This window comes from Lithobates pipiens, unplaced genomic scaffold, assembly GCF_037356315.1.
Source record: "Lithobates pipiens isolate NorthernLeopardFrog02 unplaced genomic scaffold, aLitPip1_a1.2 Scaffold_13, whole genome shotgun sequence".
NCBI lineage: Eukaryota > Metazoa > Chordata > Amphibia > Anura > Ranidae > Lithobates > Lithobates pipiens.
The window spans coordinates 77,909,117-77,928,522 of record NW_027507718.1 but is presented as its reverse complement, the minus strand read 5'-3'; the positions used below and the strand labels follow the sequence as shown (position 1 = coordinate 77,928,522).

Genomic DNA, 19,406 nt, shown 5'->3' with positions numbered 1-19,406 from the left:
CCAGTGCTAAGGCGAACAACAAGGGAGATAGAGGGCAACCCTGTCTAGTACCACGAAACAGTGGAAAGGGCTTCGACGTTGTAGAATTAACCCGGATCTTAGCTGAAGGTTTAGCATAAAGTAATTTGCCCCAGTTAACGAACCTCTCGCCCAGGCCCATTCTCTCCAAAACCTTCCACAGGTAAGGCCACTCGACGCTGTCGAAGGCCTTAGCCGCGTCTAGTGAGAGGATGGCCTGGTTACCGGGATTCAGTACGGGGATTTGAATATTCAAATAAAGACGTCTAACATTTTGTGCCGTGGATCTCGTGGGTATGAAGCCTGACTGGTCGCTATGCACTAAACTCTGAATAACTCGAGATAGTCTGGTTGCCAGGACTCTAGCTAATAGTTTAACATCTGTCGTAAGTAGAGAGATGGGTTGATAGCAATCGGGGGACGTGGCCTCTTTACCCGGTTTTAATATCACAATTATGACTGCTTCATTCATGGAATCTGGGAGTGCGCCAGATTCTAGAGCACTATTAAAAACCTTCAAAAGTATTGGTAATAAAGTAGCTGCATATCGCTTATATACCTCAGTGGGAAGCCCGTCTGCTCCTGGAGATTTGTTGTTGTGGGTTTGTTCTAATGCTAGTGCAAGTTCACTTACGTCAATTGGGGCATCCAACATACAGGCGTCTGAAGCAGATAAGCGAGGCAGCTCACTCCTTGCCAGAAAAGCATCTATCTCCTCTGCACTAGGGTGGACCTTGGAGGCATACAAATCTGCGTAAAACGAACAAAAGATTTGCAATATGGTGGGGGCGTCCGTATGGATCGTCCCCTGTGCATCACACAGAGAAGAAACCATCGGGGCGGAGCCCTGGGCCCTCGCCAGCATTGCCAACATGTGGCCAGTGGACTCGCCCTCCTCAAAATGCGTTTGCTGCAAAAAAAAAATCTCTTGTTTTCCGCTAGCTGGAGAGCAAGCTGAGTAGCCATAGCCTGGGCTCCCAGCCAGACCTGTCTGGTGGTGTCTGAGGTGCGGTTGACATATTGGTCTTCCGTTTCTCTAAGTGACTTGCATACCTCTCTTTCCCAGGCCTTGGTGTTCGTTTAAATAGCATTAATGGTAGTGATGAACTGACCCCTTAAAAAGGCCTTCGCCGTGTCCCAAACCGTACACCAAGGAGGCAGAACCGAGGTTGTTCCGCAGAAAAAACTTAAGGTTGTCACTAATGGGATCGGGTGAGGGAAAAAGCGCCAGCCAAAAAGGATTCAATTTCCACTCCCTAGGGCCAACAGCAGTGGACAGTTTAAGTTCAACCCAAAAAGATGAGTAATCAGAAATGTGTCTATCCCCATAACCGGAGTCTACAACCAATGAGAGTAAAGCAGCATTCCCCAGCCCCAGGTCAATGCGCGACAGGCTCCCATAAGCGGTAGAGCAGCACGAGTAATGCCTGACCAGGGGATGAGAGGTCCGCCACACATCTGCCAAGCCAAGTTCGGCTAGTAGGTCTGCAAAGGGGGTATCACCAGGAGGACGAGAAGGCATGGGAGGGGGGACGGGTATCTTGTCCCACTGGTGATTTAGATAATTGTTAAAGTCACCCAGCGCCAACAAGGGGACAATGGGGTGTGGGGCCATGAACTTGGCTAGACATCTGAGAGCCTCAGCTGAGTAAGGGGGTGGTATATAGATATTAGCAATAATGCATACCCGATGAGCAAATTTACCCAATAGAAATATATACCTTCCCCCTGGATCAATGAGTTTTTGAGAACAAGTGAAGCGGGCATCCTGACGAATCAAGATACTCACTCCTCTAGCAAATGCAGAGAACGTGGAGTGGAATTGAGTAGGGTATACCCTTGGGTTAAGACTAGGTATATGATCTGGGGGAAAATGAGTTTCCTGCAGACAAATGATTCCTGGACCCATGGCCTTCAAATGTCGCAGGACCGCCAAACGTTTCACAGGATTGCTCAGCCCCCTAATATTCCAGGAGAGGCACTTAACGGTTGTCGACATTATGAAAAACCAAAAATGTGCATACCCAGCATAAGTATTAACAGTATTAGGGTAAACATACAGATAATACTAGACCGAACAACCCAGGTACAGACAACACTTACACTAAAATACCCAGGCAGGAATAGTAAGGGCCTTCCGCCATAGTCCCGGACCCAGATCGTGAGGGTGATGTCACTGCAGTGAACAAGAGATTGCGTAGTCAGAGGGACTCCGTAAAACAAAGGGGAGGGAAAGGGAAGCATAAAAAATAAGAAAAAAAACAAAAAGTGTGAGATAAGGAAGTCAGTGGGAGAGCCAACCGGGCTCTTGACCTGCAAAACAAAGGTGTAACACGGCCCCAACTCCACTATTGGGGGGGGGGGGGAAGGCCACGGAAACACCCAGGGAAAACATTCCCAGGTAACAAAAGGGGTTTCACTCGAACAAGCAGCATAAGTCTATTCTTAGGTAGAAGTTGTATCTGTTTTCTTTTCACTCCGCCAAGTCTGCATGTAGATAGTCCCTGTGAGAAGGAATCATCCAGAACTGAGATTAAACAGGAGGCCGTTGGTGTCTGGCATCTTTAAGAGCTTTATCCTCCCGGTCCAGCCATTGCATGGCCGCAGCAGGGCTTTCAAAAAAGTGGGTAGAGCCCAGGGTGGTAACTCGAAGTCGAGCCGGGTACAGCATGCCATATTGGATATTAAGATCCCAGAGCCTCTTTTTGACTTCAATAAATGTTGCCCTTCTTTTCTGTAATTCTGCTGAGAAGTCAGGGAACAGCGATATTTCGGCATTATCAATCACCATCTTGTCAGAAAATCCCCTTGCCTTGGAGAGTACAGCATCCCTGTCTTTGTAGTTGAGTAACTTAAACAGGAAGGGCCGGGGATGTTTACCCGGGGGTAACGGGTGGGAGGGCACCCTGTGGGGCCGCTCCACAGCAAAGAGGGGGGAGAAGGACTCTCTACCAAACGTTGAGATCAACCAATTCTCAATAAAGTCCACTGGATTTTTGCCCTCAGCCCTTTCCGGTATCCCCAGGGCACGCACATTATTGCGCCTCATACGATTTTCCACTTCATCGAGTCGCATAGCATGTTGTTCAGTGAGATGGCAATTAAATCTCAAGTCCCTCTGCATAGGTATCATGTCATCCTCAACTGTGCTCAATCTCCCTTCCAGGGCAGAGTCCCTCTCTCTGAGTTTTTGCATATCATGGTGAACAAATGTAATTTCAGCCTTCACACCTTTGATATCAGCAGAAAGAGCAGTTATAGAATGATTGCATGAGGTGACCGCAGTAAATATGTCTCTCAGCGTGGGTTCTGTCACATCAGCAGCAGGAGAATGAGCTTGCGACCCAGGAATATCGCCATTGGGGGTACTCACTGTGTTCCACACCGCGGGGAATCTGTCAGCATCCTCCAGGGGGACAGTGTCATCAGCGTCCGGAGACCCCCAAGGGGTAGCCCCCGATATGGGCTGGCCAGCCAGGGCTTCCTTGTAAGACTTTCCTCCATACAGGAGTTTCTGTGCGGCCTCCTTGTAGCAGTCTTCCGCCGCCCGCCATCTTGGTCCTGGGGGTCCGTCAGGGACTTGCTCCCGTTATGTCTCCAAACATGCCCGCTGTCTTACGGCGAGTGGTGGCAGAGCCCGCTCGTCTCCCGGTACCCGGTGGAGCAATCCTGGGGTGTATTGCCGACCGAGGGAGGCCTGGGAAGGATGGATGCACGGATGGCCGACGGAGCTCCAGGAACACACGTCCTTCTACATTCGCTGCTAAGCCACGCCCCCCTTGCACTTGTTTATTAATGAAAATAAAAAAGGTAAATAGAGTAAGCATAGTCAAAGCATAGCCAGAGTCCAGTAATCAGATCGGCTAGTCAGCCAAGCCGGATCGGGTAATCAGCCAAGCCAGAGTTCAGTAACCAGATCGGGTAATCAGCCAGGCCAGAAGTCAGGGATCCAAGTAGGGGAACAGAAAGCAAGATAAGGAGCCAGAAGGGATGTCAGCAAAGCCAGTCTTTAAACAGGAACGCAGGAGATGGTTTCCTGTGATGTGACCAAGGCGAAGGCAGGAATGAAGTGAGCTGGAGATCTTTAAGTAGGTGGGACTGACGAGCGGATCCACAACAGCTAGTTAACTGGAGAGAGATGAGAGCTGGCAATTAGCTGACAGCTGAGTGGCCACCTCAGAGAAGGAAGGGCTGAGCCAGCCCTGACAGTACCCCCCTCCTCAATGACCACTCCCCCTCGGAGGACCACCGGGCTTGAGGGGAAAACGTCTATGGAAGTCGCGGAGGAGGGCAGGAGCATGTACGTCCGAGGATGAGACCCAGGAGCTTTTCTCCGGACCATACCCCTTCCAATGCACCAGGTACTGTATACACCTATGGGAGTCAACAATAGATTGAACCTCATACTCCTCATGGTTCTCAACCTGTATAGGGTGAGGACATGGCACCGAGGTGGTAAAGCGGTTGCAGACCAACGGTTTCAATAAGGCCGCGTACACACGCGGGGACTGTTCGCCAACTTTGTCCGCTGAACAGTGTTTCGGCGGACAGTCCGCTCGTGTGTGGGCTTTCAGAGGACAGTTTCAGCGAACAGTCCGCTGAACAAGGTTTTTCGGAATTTCCGAAAAACTGTCCGCTGAAACTTTGTTTCAGCGAACAGTCCCCTCGTGTGTAGGCTTGTTCGTCAAACTAAGTTCCGTGCATGCTCAGAAAGGATTTACACGCCGAAAGTTATAATGCAGTGTATAGGACGTCGTATTTTTCGTCCCGTCGTACGTGCCGTTCACGTCATCGCGCACGGTTTCAGCAAACTGTTCGTTCGTCGTGTGTGGCCATGTCCGTCCATGCTAATTTTGAGCGGACTGTTTGCTGAAACTGTTTGACGGACAAAGTTGGGCGAACAGTCCCCGCGTGTGTACGCGGCCTAAGGAGATATGAAACACATTTGAGATGCACATAATAGGTGGAAGGTCCAACGCTAAGCCACTGGGTTAATCCTGCAAAGGATATGAAAAGGCTCAATAAATCGAGGTGCGAACTTCAGTAAGGGAACACAAAGTCGGAGGTTGTGAGATGACAGCCAGACCGTCCCCAACCTGGTAGGAAGGCACAGGCAGGCGTCTGCGGTCAGCATGGAGTCTGTACCTATCATTAGCATGACGCAAAGCTTCCTGGACTTGTGCCCAAGTGGAACGAAGACCACGGAAATGCTCCTCTAGCGCAGGAATACTCTGCAGAACAAATGAGTCAGGCAACATGGAAGGCTGGAAACCATAATTTGCCATAAACTGAGACAATGGGGAAGCAGAATTCAAGGCACTGTTGTGAGCAAACTCAGCCCATGGTAATAGGTCTGACCAGTTGTTGTGATGGTCAGAAATATAGCAATGTAGGAATTGCTCCAAGGACTGCTTGGCTCGTTCTGCGGTTCCATTAGACTGCCAGTGATACGCATAGGAGAAAGCAAGCTGAATTCCCAACTGTGCACAAAATGCTCGCCAGAACCGGGAGACAAACTGACTACCCCTGTCCGAGACAATCACCTTCTGTAGCCCATGTAAGCGAAAGATCTCCCGAGCAAAAATGGAAGCCAGTTCCTTAGAAGTGGGCAGCTTCTTAAGTGGAATACAATGATGCATCTTAGAGAACCGGTCAACCACCATAAGTATAACAGTGTTGCCTTGGGCGTTGGGTAACTCCACAATGAAATCCATAGACAGGTGAGTCCAAGGCCTCTCTCCATTGGGTATGGATTATAGGAGGCCGACTGGAAGGTGTCGTGGAGTCTTACTCTGAGCACACATGGAACAGGCAGCTACGAAGGCAGTTACATCAGCCCCTAGACTGGGCCACCAGAATTATTGGGAAATGGTCCAAACAAGTTGATTCTTCCCAGGGTGGCCAGCTGCCTTGGGAGAATGGTAAGTCTGGACTAAGACAGTATGGAGACTCTCTGGGACAAAGCAGCAGTCACAAGGTTTCTCGGGAGGAGCATGGACCTGAGCAGCAACAATTTTGTCACCCAAAGGAGAAGTAAGACTGGTGCGAACCGTAGCCAGAATACGATCAGGAGGAATCACAGGAACCGGCTTCAACTTGGAAGTGGAGGAAAATTATTGTGACAAGGCGTCAGCCCTTACATTCTTAGTACCGGGTAAGAATCAGACAATGTAATGAAAACTCGACAAGAAAAGAGCCCATTGCGTCCTTCTGGGAGAGAGGCGCTTAGCCTCAGACAAGAATGTGAGATTCTTATGGTCAGTAAGAATGAGAACCGCCACAGTGGTACCTTCAAGGAGATGTCTCCATTCTTTCAGGGCTAAAATGATCGCCAACAGCTCTCTGTCCCCAATCTCATAACTGCACTCAGCAGGTGACAATTTCTTGGAAAAGTAGCCATACGGATGCGTAGCGCTCTCAGAGTTAGGCGGGACTGACGAGGGGATCCACAACAGCTGGTTAAAGTGGAAGTAAACCCTTCTATCGTTTTCAGCCAAGGAAGCTGCCATCTTGGCCTCTAATGATTCTTCAGCTGCCATAATGCTGCACATGTGATCAGTTATGAAACCAGCCATTGGATGGTTTGAAAGTTTGGTTGAGCGCACAACCAATGTGAAAGTTAGCATTTCCGGTGTCTTGTCCAATAACGTCCTCCATCGGATAGTGTCCGCTGCATACTGCGCATGCGCAGTACACAGCAACACAGATTCCAAAAATTGCCGAGGATGAACGGCGCCTGCGCCGTGAGTCCAGGTTCTAGCCCCACTTTCCAAGTGGACATAGAGTAGGAATAAAAAAAGAGCCGATCGCAGCGAGGCGAGCGAAGCTCGCCCGCGAGGGGCCCTCTAAAATTCACAACCCTATGTCCGGTTGGATGGTGGGGCTACCACCTCCACTCACGGCGCAGGCGCCGTTCAGCTTCGGAGATTTTCCGAAGCTTCGTCTGCATGCGCAGTACGGAGCGGACACTATTTCATGGCCGGACACTATACGGCAGAACACCGGCATGCCGGGAATGTAAGTGTTTTTTGAAACTAGGTTTACTCCCGCTTTAACTGTGGAGAGAGATGAGAGCTGGCAATTAGCTGACAGCTGAGCGGCCAGCTCAGAGAAGGAAAGGCTCAGCCAGCCCTGTCAATGGGTCAGTAGTAAGGAATGCAGAGTTCAGTAGTATGTCACACAAGGTGTGGGGGTCAGGATCAAGTAGCAGAGTGCAAACGGTCAATAGTAAGAAATGCAGAATGCAGGGGTCAGTGGTATGTAACACAGGGTGCAGAGGTCAGTAGTATGTAACACAGGGTGCATGGGTCAATATGGAGAAATACAGAGTGCAGGGATCAGTAGTATGTAATACAAGGTGCAGAGATCAGGGAGAAGTAACACAGACTGCATCGGTCAGTAGCATGTAATGCAAGGTGAAGTGATCAGGGGGAAGTAACACAGAGTGCAGGGATCAGTAGTAAGAAATGCAGGGCTCAGTTGTATGTAATACAAGGTGCAGGGGTCAGTAGTATGTAACACAGGATGCAGGGGTCAGTAGTATGTAACACAAGGTGCAGTGGTCAGTAGTATGTAACACACGATGCAGGGGTCAGTAGTATGTAACACAGGATGCAGGGGTCAGTAGTAAGGATGAGCTCAGGCGTGTTCCCATGGTCCACGTGCAGAGCCCGCCAGGAAGTCGGCGTAGCACTGCGCTAATCACAGGCAATGAGACATTACCCCGATGTGCAGCTGCAGAGATCGGCAATGTCTCACTCCCTGTGATTAGCGCAGTGCCGACTTCCTGGCAGGCTCTGCATGTGGACCATGCAAACACGCCTGAGCTCATCCCTAGTCAGTAGTATGTAACACAGGGTGCAGGGGTCAGCAGTATGTAACACATAATGCAGGGGTCAGTAGTATGTAACACAGGATGCTGGGGTCAGTAGTATGTAACACAGGATGCTGGGGTCAGTAGTATGTAACACAGGATGCAGAGGCCAATAGTATGTAACACAGGATGCAGAGGTCATTAGGATGAAATACAAGGTGCAGGGGTCAGTAGTAAGAAATGCAGGGTTCGGTTGTATGTAATACAAGGTGCAGAGATCAGGAGGAAGTAACACAGAGTGCAGGGGTCAGTAGTAATAGTAGGGAATGCAGAATTCAGTAGTATGTAACACAAGGTGCAAGGGTCAGGAGGAAGTAGCATAAAGTCAAATAAAGACAGAGCCCGGGTGTAACTACCCCTGTAAATCAGCAGATGTCAGTTGCATTGGTGCCTGGCTGAGTTGGGGAAGTCATCAGAACATAAGACATACAAAGTACCCAGGATGCCCATAGGCTCCGCCCTCACTTTGGCATGGTAAGGTTGGCCAACTACCAATCACACATTCCCAAGCCCAAATATATAGTGATGGTTGTGAATGTAATTGAATGACATTAAACGTGTATGGGTGTAATTGATGTCTCCCATATAATCCAATGACACGCAGTGATTTCCTATGGCTGTACAGTATGGTAGAATATAGAGCAGGGTGGCCTGTACTGCACATCCCAGCCAAGTGCGCAGTGTGTATAATATCCATGTTGAGGGGCCCGCACACCCATACCCCTTGCTATCCTCTAACCACACTCGGTTGTGGTACGGGACAGAACACTACACTCCGCCCCAGGGTCTCCTTCTTCTCTCCTCTAGGCGAATATGACGCTCAGCCAGCTGCCCCGGTTCTGCTTTGCTTTGTACTCTCCTAATCCTTCCATACGTAGTCATCCAGGTTTCTCAAGCCGTAACCGGCGCTCAGCGCAGGCAGCCAATCACAGCTCCTTTCTGACGGTCTACTCAGGAAGCTAAGATGAGCCGCGCGCAGTGATTGGACAGGGTGGCACCTGCCTCGGCTATTGGCTGAGTGTGTAGAGGCGGGCTGGACAAGCGGGGAAGTGGTGTGCTGGTGATCCATCTGTTGTATACCTGACTGTTATTGCTGTGGAGAGCTGAGACAACCGGGCAGCTTCATGTATGTAATGTTTTCTATCATTTCTTTCCTGTCACAGACTCCTTGTCTGCAGGCCTCCTTTATATCTCAGGGGTTAGTGCTTACTGCCACTGGTCTCTTGTATTTGTTTACCTTTTTCATCTCCATGGTTACAGCAGTGGCATCACTAAGGTTGGTGTCACCTGGTGCGATGTAACATGGTGCCCCCCCAGGAGAGAGCCCATTGGTGATACCATGTTTTAGTCACCCCCAAACCCTTCCAGCCATCAGATTTGTGTGCTGTTACTGGTGAGGGTGACACCATCAGAGTCAGCGATCACTTCCTACATGATGGTGTCACCCAGGTGCGGGCACATCCCCCAGAACCCACATAGCGATGCCACTGAGTTACAGCTGTCTTGTATGTGTTTATTAGACCATGGCATTAGTCTGAAGTCATATGGGCACAGTGGGGTAGATTTACTAAAACTGGAGATTGCAAAATCTGGTGCAGGTGTGCATAGAAACCAATCAGCTTCCAGGTTTTAGCGCTGGTTCACACTGCAGTGCGGAAACCACATGCGATTTTTGAACAAGAATTGCACTGCATTCCTGTTCAAATCACATGCGTTGCAGTGCAGTTTTTAGCCATGATTCTGTATGGTTCAAATCGCATCAAATCCACACCAGAATCATGCAGGACCTTTTTTAATTTTTTTTTGGGGCTGCACTAGAATCTGATCTCATAGGTGTGAACACCCATGTGATCCAATTCTGCAAATTTCAGGATGTCATTAACTAAACACAGCAGTTTGCATGAATGGGGTGCGATTTGGATGCAGTGCAGAAACCGCAGAACACAAGTGTGAGCTGGCATTTAGCCTTTGTTCACGGCTCTGAACTCGACTTCACCTGAACTCATGCGACTTCTTCACCGTATGGTCGGGTCCGATTTGATAGACATCTGTGCGACTTCATGCACAGATGTCTATTGAAGTCGCACCCTAAATCGGTAAAAGTAGTGCAGGAACTACTTTTTGCAAATCGAAGTGGCGGCGCAGCAATTGGGTCGGTGACATTGCCAGAAATAGGCTGCAACTTGCCATGCGATTTGTTCTGTCAAACGACTGCAATGTGAATGAGGGCTAAATGCAAAAGCTTAATTGAACAAGCTGAATTTAGAAGCTGATTGGCTACCATTCACAGTTGTACCAGATTCCCAGTGCTCTAGTTTTAGGCTGGCCATGCACAGTTCAAATCTAGTCTGGATCAGCAGGAACTGGCCAAGATTTGAACCATTAAAGGGGAAGTCCACCCTAACACTAAAATCTCGGCATCTACACACATCCACAATCTAACACTAACCTATCTAGCCCTGTAAAGAAGAAATCGCTATACAGAACAAACAGCTGCTAGCGATCAGCACAATCTTCTCTTGGCAGGGATGGCTTCCTTTACCAGGAGCAGACAATGTCTCAGCAGGAGGGATTCCCCTGTCAGCACTGTTTGTGTTGGGAATTTTTTGGGTTGCAGTAAAGAAATTTGCAACGTGTATGGCCTGCCTTAGTAAATCTCCCCCAGTGTGCTGTGCTGCATAGACTTGAATCATGTATCTCTTTGTGACACTTAAAAAAAATCAAGGTAAGTAGTGTGATACATTGGAACAACACAAAGCACGGCACCCACTGTGACACACCACTCTCTGCTGCGGTGTGTTGCATACTGTAGTAATTCAGCATGTCTGTTTTATACACAACCCACCCAAACACCGTGATATCATGTGAACAATAGTTTTCTCCGGTTTGTGTCCTTGTATTGAGCTTGCCTTGACTGATACAAATCAACACAGCTCCATTGACAAAGGCGCGATCTGTCACTGCCACAGCTGATGACTGATCAGTGTACCAGCTTTCTGCTGGTACCATGTGACCACTCTTGCCAATCAAAACAGGCCACGACAGTTGTAAACAATGGCTGACTTCCTTTCATGCATCCAATGTGGTCAATGTGATCACATGGTACAGACAGGGGTAATCGTAGCCCATCTACACCATGTGATTAGCTTTCGTAAAATGCTTGCACTGCTATAAGCAATCATAATGTGTAAAAAAAATAAAAATAAAAAATAAATTAAAATCCTGATAACTTTCCCAGAGTAGTACAATGTTACTATGGAGATATATATATATATATATATATATATATAATATATTATTAAAAATCTGTCTCATGTTTTTATTGCACTGAACAGTTTTTTTTTTTTGGGTGAATGGGTAGGGGTACTCATTCACATGGGGGGCCAGAATCCGGGGGCCCCTTTATTATGTGAATAAGTATGGGGTACATAGTACCCCTACACCCCCCCAAAAAAAGTTTAGTGTAATAAAAACTTGAGACAATTTTTGACACTTATTAAAAATGACTAATGTTCCCTGTGGTACACATTCCAACATCAATGACGATGTCTTCCTCTGCTGCCGCCACCAACCCACTGAACAAAAAAAAAAGACTATCTTCCTCCGATGCTGGCTCCTGCCTTTCTGACAGTTCTTATATAGCTATGGGGCATGACCACCAGGTGACATCAACTGGAGACCATTGTGATGTCACCGGCTACGCCCCAAATGTATATAAGTACTGTCAGATACTGGAGCTGATAGAATAGCGGGAGCCAGGGTTGGAGGAGGAGCTTTATTTTTTATTTTTTTTATTTTTTTCAGTGGCGCAGGAGCAACACATCGTGATTGATGTTGGAGCTACCATGGGGGACATTAGTATTTTTTAATAAAGGACTTGTCAAATACCGTCTCGTGTTTTTATTATACTGCACTTTTTTGGGGGGTTAATGGGGAGGGGTACATAACCATTCACATTGGAGGGGGGAAGAATCGGGGAGGGGGCCCTTGTTAAACCGGGGCCTCCAGATTCCGATAAGCCCCCTGCCCGGAGACCCTCACAACCACAAGACAAAGTGCTTTGGGGTGGGGGCACCCCCCTGCCCCAAATCATCCCCCCCTCATGTTGAGGACATGTGACCTAGTATGTTTAGGAGGGGGGGGGGGCGCCCTCTAGTCTCCCCCCTTTCCTAAACCTGCCAGACTGCATGCTTGGATAAGGATCTAGTATGATTTTTGGGGGTGGGGATCCCACTTTTTTATTTTTATTTTTTTTATAAATTTGGGGTGAAGTTTTATCCATTCCAGAGCCAGAGGGATGGTTTTGATTGGTCATAGCCTGGTGGGGCTGATTGCTGGAACCTGTTGGCTGCTGGGAGATACTTGCTGGTGGACACCAGAACTGCAGCTTTCTACCCAGGCAAGCACAGTACCGCCAGTAGGTGAACCAGGTCCTGACAGATATACTGGAAATATCATAAAAGTGACATTTGTGTATTTAATTTCATGATCTAAATGAATTAAAATGCAGAATTGTCATATGGAAAACCATAAGTACACCCCAATATTTACCACCACTGGAAACATTGAGCTCTTCGTCAGCGCCTTTTTCCCTTTGGTTTACTCTCTCTGAGCATACCTTCGTTGGCAGCATCTGTCGCCGAGAAGCAATTTTCAAATGTTATTTCCACATGCCTAGCAAATTTGTTTTCTGTTCTCGCCTCTGTTACACCTTCTATGATGTATTCTTGTGCATATGATTTTGTATGTCCTCAAACAAAATTCAAAAAACTAAATTTTGGTGAAACAAAAAAGAGATTAATGCTGTGTTCCCTGCGAGGGCGGTCCTGCTGTCAATTATGAGCAATTGGTCATATGCAAGATACAGTCAACATACACAGGAAAAAAAAAAATGCCAGCCCACTGACTAACACAGAATAGCATGAACAACATTGCGGCCTGAGGGGTTGCCAAGCCTCAGAAGCCACCATTATCTGGGTAAGAAGATAGGATAGGACAAGAGAGAGCAAGAGATGAGAGCAAGAGGGGGCATGGGGGGGGGGAGCTTAGAAGAGGTGGTGCACCAATTGTGTTCTCCACGGGCTTGGGTTTGGATCAGAGAGACAATTTAAAAGGAATTCAAGCTTGAGGTAGGGATAGTAGAGCATAATTAAGCCACGGTTCCCAAATTTTAGAAACTTCAGGTGGTTATCAGTATGGATGATCGTTTTTCATTAAGTAGTGTTTCCTCCAGGCCTTGGATATTGTTTGGTGGCCAGAAAAACCTACACGGCCATTTTCTGTTGGTATGAGAAAAGGCCTTGGATTGAGCATAGGAGAAGAGCTATCTTGGCATCCTTAGAAACAATCAGGTGAGATAGGGTATTCAGCAGGTCTAAGATTCTAGATCTAAATGCCGTCCATTTTGGGCATGACCACCATATGTGAAGTACATCCCCTCGCTGCTATGTGCGACCAGGCTTTGCTCCAGCCCTCCAAGTCTATAGAACTTGCAAGGTCCCTTTCCCAGTGTCCTACATAGGGGATGGAGTACAAAGGGCCTTAGGCATTTAGAGCAGAATATAGGGTCAAGACACTCTTGGGTGAACCAGGAGAGTGGAGGCATATAATGCTCAAACAGTTTTAGTAAACGAGAAGTCTGAACGTTTTATGAAGAGTCATTAACCAGTGCCAGAGTTACAGGAAATGGAATACCTCAAATAATTTTGAGGGGGGGGGGGGGTGGGCAGGGTTGTAGTATAGAGGATTGGCAGTAGGAACGTTTCCTCAGGTATCTGATTGAATGTCATAACTTTAAACAATGTAACATCAAGGGGCTAAGGGAGGCACGATAAGGCTGTAATAGGAACTAGGTTGCAGTTTGGAAGTTCCAGGAGCACCCAGAGTGGAGTATCCAAAGTGGCATGCAGCAGTGAAAGTTGGGAGATCAGGTCTGCTTAAAAATATTTTGGAATGTTAGGGACCCCCAAGCCCCCCTGCACTCTGAGTTATTACAGCTGCAAGTCTTTTTTGGTATGTCTCTACCAGCTTTGCACATCTAGAGTTATATCTTTGCCCATTCTTCTTTGAAAAAAATAGCTCAAGCTCTGTCAGATTGGATGGAGAGCCTCTGTGAACAGCAATTTTCCAAGTCTTGCCACAGATTCTCAATTGAATTTAGGACTGGACTTTGACTGGGCCATTCTAACACATGAATATGCTTTGATCTTAACCATTCCATTGTAGCTCTCGCTGTATGTTTAGGGTTGTTTAGGTCCTGCTGAAAGGTAAATCTTTGCCCCAGTCTTAAAGCAGAGTTCCACCCATTTAAAAGTCAGCAACTCCCGCTCCGGGAGCGTGCCCCTTGAAACTCGATGTTCTCCAGCGCCCCGCGATTTCGGTGTGGACAGGTAGAACGGGGAGATACCTTTGTAAACAAGGCATTTTGCCTGTTCTGCCTTGTTTAATGACATATCTACCGCTCCCTGTAATCGGGAGCAGTGATCGCTGTCATATCCTAGGTAGCCCCCCACAGTTAGAATCACTCCCTAGGACACACTTAACCCCTCCTTCACCCCCTAGTGGTTAACTCCTTCACTGCTAGTGTAATTTACACAGTAATCGGTGCATTTTTATAGCACTGATCGCTGTATAAATGACAATGGTCCCAAAATAGTGTCAAAAGTCTCCGATGTGTCTACCATAACGTCACAGCCACGATAAAAATCGCAGATCGCAGCCATTACTAATAACTAAAAAAATGGCATAAAACTATCCCCTATTTTGTATTTCTGTAACTTTTGCGCAAACCAATCAATATAAACTTATTGCGATATTTATTTTTTTACCAAAATATGTAGACGAATACGTATTGGCCTAAACTGAATAAAAAAAATTGTGTTTTTTTTTTTTTTTTAATGTATTTTGGGGGATATTTATTATAGCAAAAAGTTAAAAATATATATATTTTTTTTAAATTGTCGCTCTTTTTATTTTTTATTTTATAGTGCAAAAAAAAAAAATTGGAGAGGTGATCAAATACCACCAAAAGATAGCCCAATTTAACAAAAAAAAGGACGTCAATTTTGTTTGGGTACAACGTCGCACGACCATGCAATTGTCAGTTAAAGCGACGCAGTGCTGAATCGCAAAAAATGTCCCGGTCATTCAGCAGCCAAATCTTCCAGGGCTGAAGTGGTTAATAACACACAATGTGTCATTCTAAAAGCAGGAAAATGCTCTCTCTTAATTGGACAAATACATAGTGATGCCAATTACTAGTAGTATAGAATTTATCCATTTCTTCTTAACCTGTTTCGTGGTTCTATCTGCTTCTTCAGGAGTGCGTACAGGCTTGCTCTCAACTCTACCAACTAGACCTTTATGTCCAACATGCTTTAATATATATGATGTACTGTTTTAAGAATTATATCATGAGTGTTATCATTTCTTTATAAATATTTTGCTCGCAAAAAATACTCCTGAAGAAGGGGTTAGAACCGTGAAACATGTTGAGAGGAAATGGATAAATTCTATGTGATAGACTATGTTATCTAGTCATTGGTTTTACTATGTATTTGTCCAATTAAGAGAGTGCATTTTTAAAGTGGTTGTAAACCCTTACAGACCACTTTGACCTACAGGTAAGCCTAGATTAAGGCTTGCCTGTAGGTCCAAGAAATATCTCCTAAACCTACACGGTTTAGGAGATATTTGGAAAAAGACAGGCACTGCTGTCTACGGCGCATACACCGTAGACAGCGGCGCGCAGGCACACTGAGCATGCGCGGGAGTGATGTCATTGCGGCTTCGGGACCATCACAGCGCCGGAGCCATGATACCCAGAAAGAAGATGGACGCTTCGTGGAATAGGGGACAGTGGTGACATCGCAGGCTCCCGTGTCAGGTAAGTGACACATAATGGGCTACAATGTGATGCATAGTAGCTCATTATGCATTACCTTTGCAGGGAAATAAACCCATCAGGGTTTACTTCCTCTTTAATGCTTTTGGAATGACACAACATCAAGTGTTGTTTATTAACCACTTAACAACCGGCCCATAGCCGAATGACGGCTACTGGGCGGTTGCTTAACTCTTGGAGGCCGTCATATGACATCCTCTCAGAATTCCGCTCTCGCGCGCCCTCTGCGGCGCGCACTCGAGAGCATCCGTTTACCACGTGATCGCTCCATCAAATGACATGTTATGACGCTGGTTCCTCCCTCCCCTCTCTCTACCGATCGGTACAGTGAGATGGGGAGAGATCGGTGTCAACAGCGCTGCTGGCTGGATCTGCAGTGCCCACAGCGCTGCTCACCGACAATTAACCCCGCAATTCCCTGCCAATACTCTGCAATTCCCTGCCAATACTCTGCAATTCCCTGCCAATACTCTGCAATTCCCTGCCAATACTCTGCAATGGCCTGCCAATACTCTGCCATACCCAGCAATACCCAGCCATACTCGGTGATACTCGGCCATGCTCAGCCATACTCGGTGATACCCTGCCAAGCTCGGCTGTACTCGGTCTCTGTATGTGGCCAGGCTGTGGAAGTCTCACACATGTGGTATTGCTGTACTCAGGAGTAGTAAAATCTATTTTGGGGTGTAATTTTTGGTATGTTCATGCTATGTGTTAGAAATATGGCATAAATGGACAACTTTGTGTTAAAAAAAAAAATGCATTTTAACCACTTCCCGCCCGCCAGCCGTCATATGACATTCTTGACTTTGTGCGGGCATTATTCAGATATCGGCTTTTTCAGCCGGCGATTCCCTACACCATAAGAACGATCATAGCGGCTGTTCCGCTGCTTGATCGTTCTTACAGGGGGGCGAGAGGGGACGGACCTGCCAATACGATCAAAGCCAGAATCGTGTTTTGTTATTTATTTATTTTTTATTTCAGGCTTCCCAGCCTAGAGGTGAGATGTGAGGTCTTATTGACCCCATATCTCACTGTAAAGAGGACCTGTCATGCCATATTCCTATTACTAGGGATGTTTACATTCCTTGTAATAGGAATAAAAGTGATCAAAACATTTATTTTTTGGGGGGAAAAAAGTGTCAAACTAAAATAAAGTAAAATGAACAATAAAATATATATTTTTTTAAAGCGTCCCTGTCCCCATGTGCTCGCATGCAGAAGCAAACGCATACGTAAGTCCCTCCAACATATAGAAACGGTGTTCAAGCCGCACGTGTGAGGTATCGCTGCGAACGTTAGAGCGAGAGCAATAATTCTGGCCCTAGACCTCCTCTGTACCTCAAAACATGTAACCAGTAAAAAAATGTAAAGCGTCACCTATGGGGATTTTTAATTGGGGACGTTTGGCGCTATTCCACGAGCGTGTGCAATTTTGAAGGGTGACATGTTGGATATCTATTTACTTGGCGTAACTTCATCTTTCATATTATGCATAAACATTGGGCTAACCTTACTGTTTTTTTTTTTTTTTTTAAAGCACAAAACTGTTTTTTTCCCAAAAATAAGCGCTAGAAAAATTGCTGCGCAAATACCGTGAGAGATAAAAAGTTGCAATGACCACCATTGTATTCTCTAGGGTCTTTGCTAAAAAAAAATATAGAATGTTTTGGGGTTTTATCTAATTTTTTAGCAAATAAATGATGATTTTTACATGTAGGAGAGAAATGTCAGAATTGTCCTGGGTGCTCCAGAACGCCTGAAGGTACTCCCTGCATGTTGGGCCTCTCTATGTGGCCACGCTGTGTAAAAGTCTCACATGTGGTATCGCCATACTCAGGAGTAATAGCAGAATGTGTTTTAGGGTGTAATTTGTGTTATGCATATGCTGTGTGTGAGAAATAACCTGATGATAATATGACAATTTTGTGAAAAAAATCTTGATTTTTTGCAAAGAATTGTGGGGAAAAAAATAACTTCAGAAAAGCTCATCATGCCTCTTACTTAATACCTTGGAATGTTTTCTTTCCAAAAAGGGGTCATTTGGGGGGTATTTGTACTGAAAATTGGTCTGGTTATTAAGGGGGTTTAAGTGCCCAGTGGTTAAATTGATACAATAAAATTATGTTTTTCGAAAAATTATGGCTTGTTGTCTATAGCAGTACCATTTGAAGTCCACACATCCTCCAATTTAGCTTTTTGATATGATCATTAGGACCTAGGTACTTTTGACCATTAAAATTTGTTGGCCCAAACTTATCTTGCACTCATATTTTACCTTCTTGACATGTATCTTTCCTATATGTATATGTCCTGCATTCATATCTTACTATAGAGCTCCCACATTTATTCATTGCAGTACCAGACTTTGGCATGCACAGGAAAGCAGTTTGCAGCCTTGTTAATGTAGAAGCCTGCAATATTGTGACTGCTCATTTAATTTAGGTTAGGTTTACACTAGCTTGCACAGTTTTATCATGCAGGCTAGTGTAAGAGGCGAAATGCAATGCATATTTATTTTTTTATTTTTATTTTTTAATTGTCACATAATGGCAATTATTCATGTCACTGCACTGCAGTGAGGAGTGTTGCACTGCTGTGTGGTGACACGTGGTGCCATCTAGTGTTCTGTGGAAATATGCAGACATGCTACATTTTGTGTACTGCAGTGCACCACACATCACCACACATCACACCATTGTTGTGGTGTGAATGGGGCATATAGAAAACAGTTGTTTTTTGTGTGCTGTAGCTATGATCAGTGTATATCCAAGGCAGAAAAATGCATGTCTCCACACATTAAACAAGCCCTTGTGAAGATGAAGAAGCATCCACATTTGTGTGTCCACTTGACATGTGTTTTATATGCAAGTTCCACCTTTTGGCTGGACTCCTAATTTATTGAGAATAAAGCTAGACTTTTTAGGTCTCTTCTGCCAAAAAATAAAATAAAAACTTTTCTATACTCTATGGTAAAATCCAATTCCTCCATATGCATGCATTTGATCTTCATCTGTCCTGTCCTATCCTATCCTAAAATTCTAACTAAAATATTAATTAGCAAAATCTTTTATATTGACCTTTTAAATATGCTTATTGATTAGATAATTTCTTACACATGTTTTTTTCTAACCTAATAATAATTTAGTTCCTATGAATAATGAAGCCTACCCTTTCTATGTATTACTTTTAGAAGTCCACATTTGTAACTCTCCATAATTCTTAAGTCATTCCGTTAAAGACAGAGTCTGGGCTTCCTAATTAGCCATTGGTTTTAATTGCTATATAAAATATTTGTAATTATTTATCTCTATTTTTTTTTACAGTTTATTTGTTGATAAAGAAACCTTTATCTCCATAACTTGTATTATCAATAAAAGACTGGAAAAATGACAGCAAAGCAGAACATTCAGGATCATGTACTACAACTGGAGGAAAAAATCAACAGTTTAACTGAAGAACTATCCCAATGTCAGGTATGACATAAAAAAAAAAAGTACAACTTTAACTAATTAGCAGCAGCAAAAAAAAAAAAAAAAAAAAAAAGCAGAGCAAAATAAAAAGTTCTGTACTTTAACAAAACTACATATTGTTTTGTAAACTACTAAC

The 19,406-nt window shown here is 45.4% G+C and overlaps 1 protein-coding gene across 2 annotated transcripts in view; it reads left to right on the top strand.

Annotated features, from left to right (window-relative positions):
• The first annotated feature begins 8,913 nt into the window (after positions 1 to 8,913).
• Positions 8,914 to 19,406, top strand: part of CNTLN (centlein) — a 580,120-nt gene continuing 569,627 nt past the window's right edge. For both annotated transcript variants that reach the window (XM_077475235.1, XM_077475234.1), the window contains exons 1-2: positions 8,914 to 9,017; positions 19,124 to 19,273. In XM_077475235.1, the coding sequence (XP_077331361.1) occupies positions 19,187 to 19,273 (87 nt within the window). In that variant the 5' untranslated portion in view covers positions 8,914 to 9,017; positions 19,124 to 19,186. The remainder of the gene's footprint in view (positions 9,018 to 19,123; positions 19,274 to 19,406) is intronic.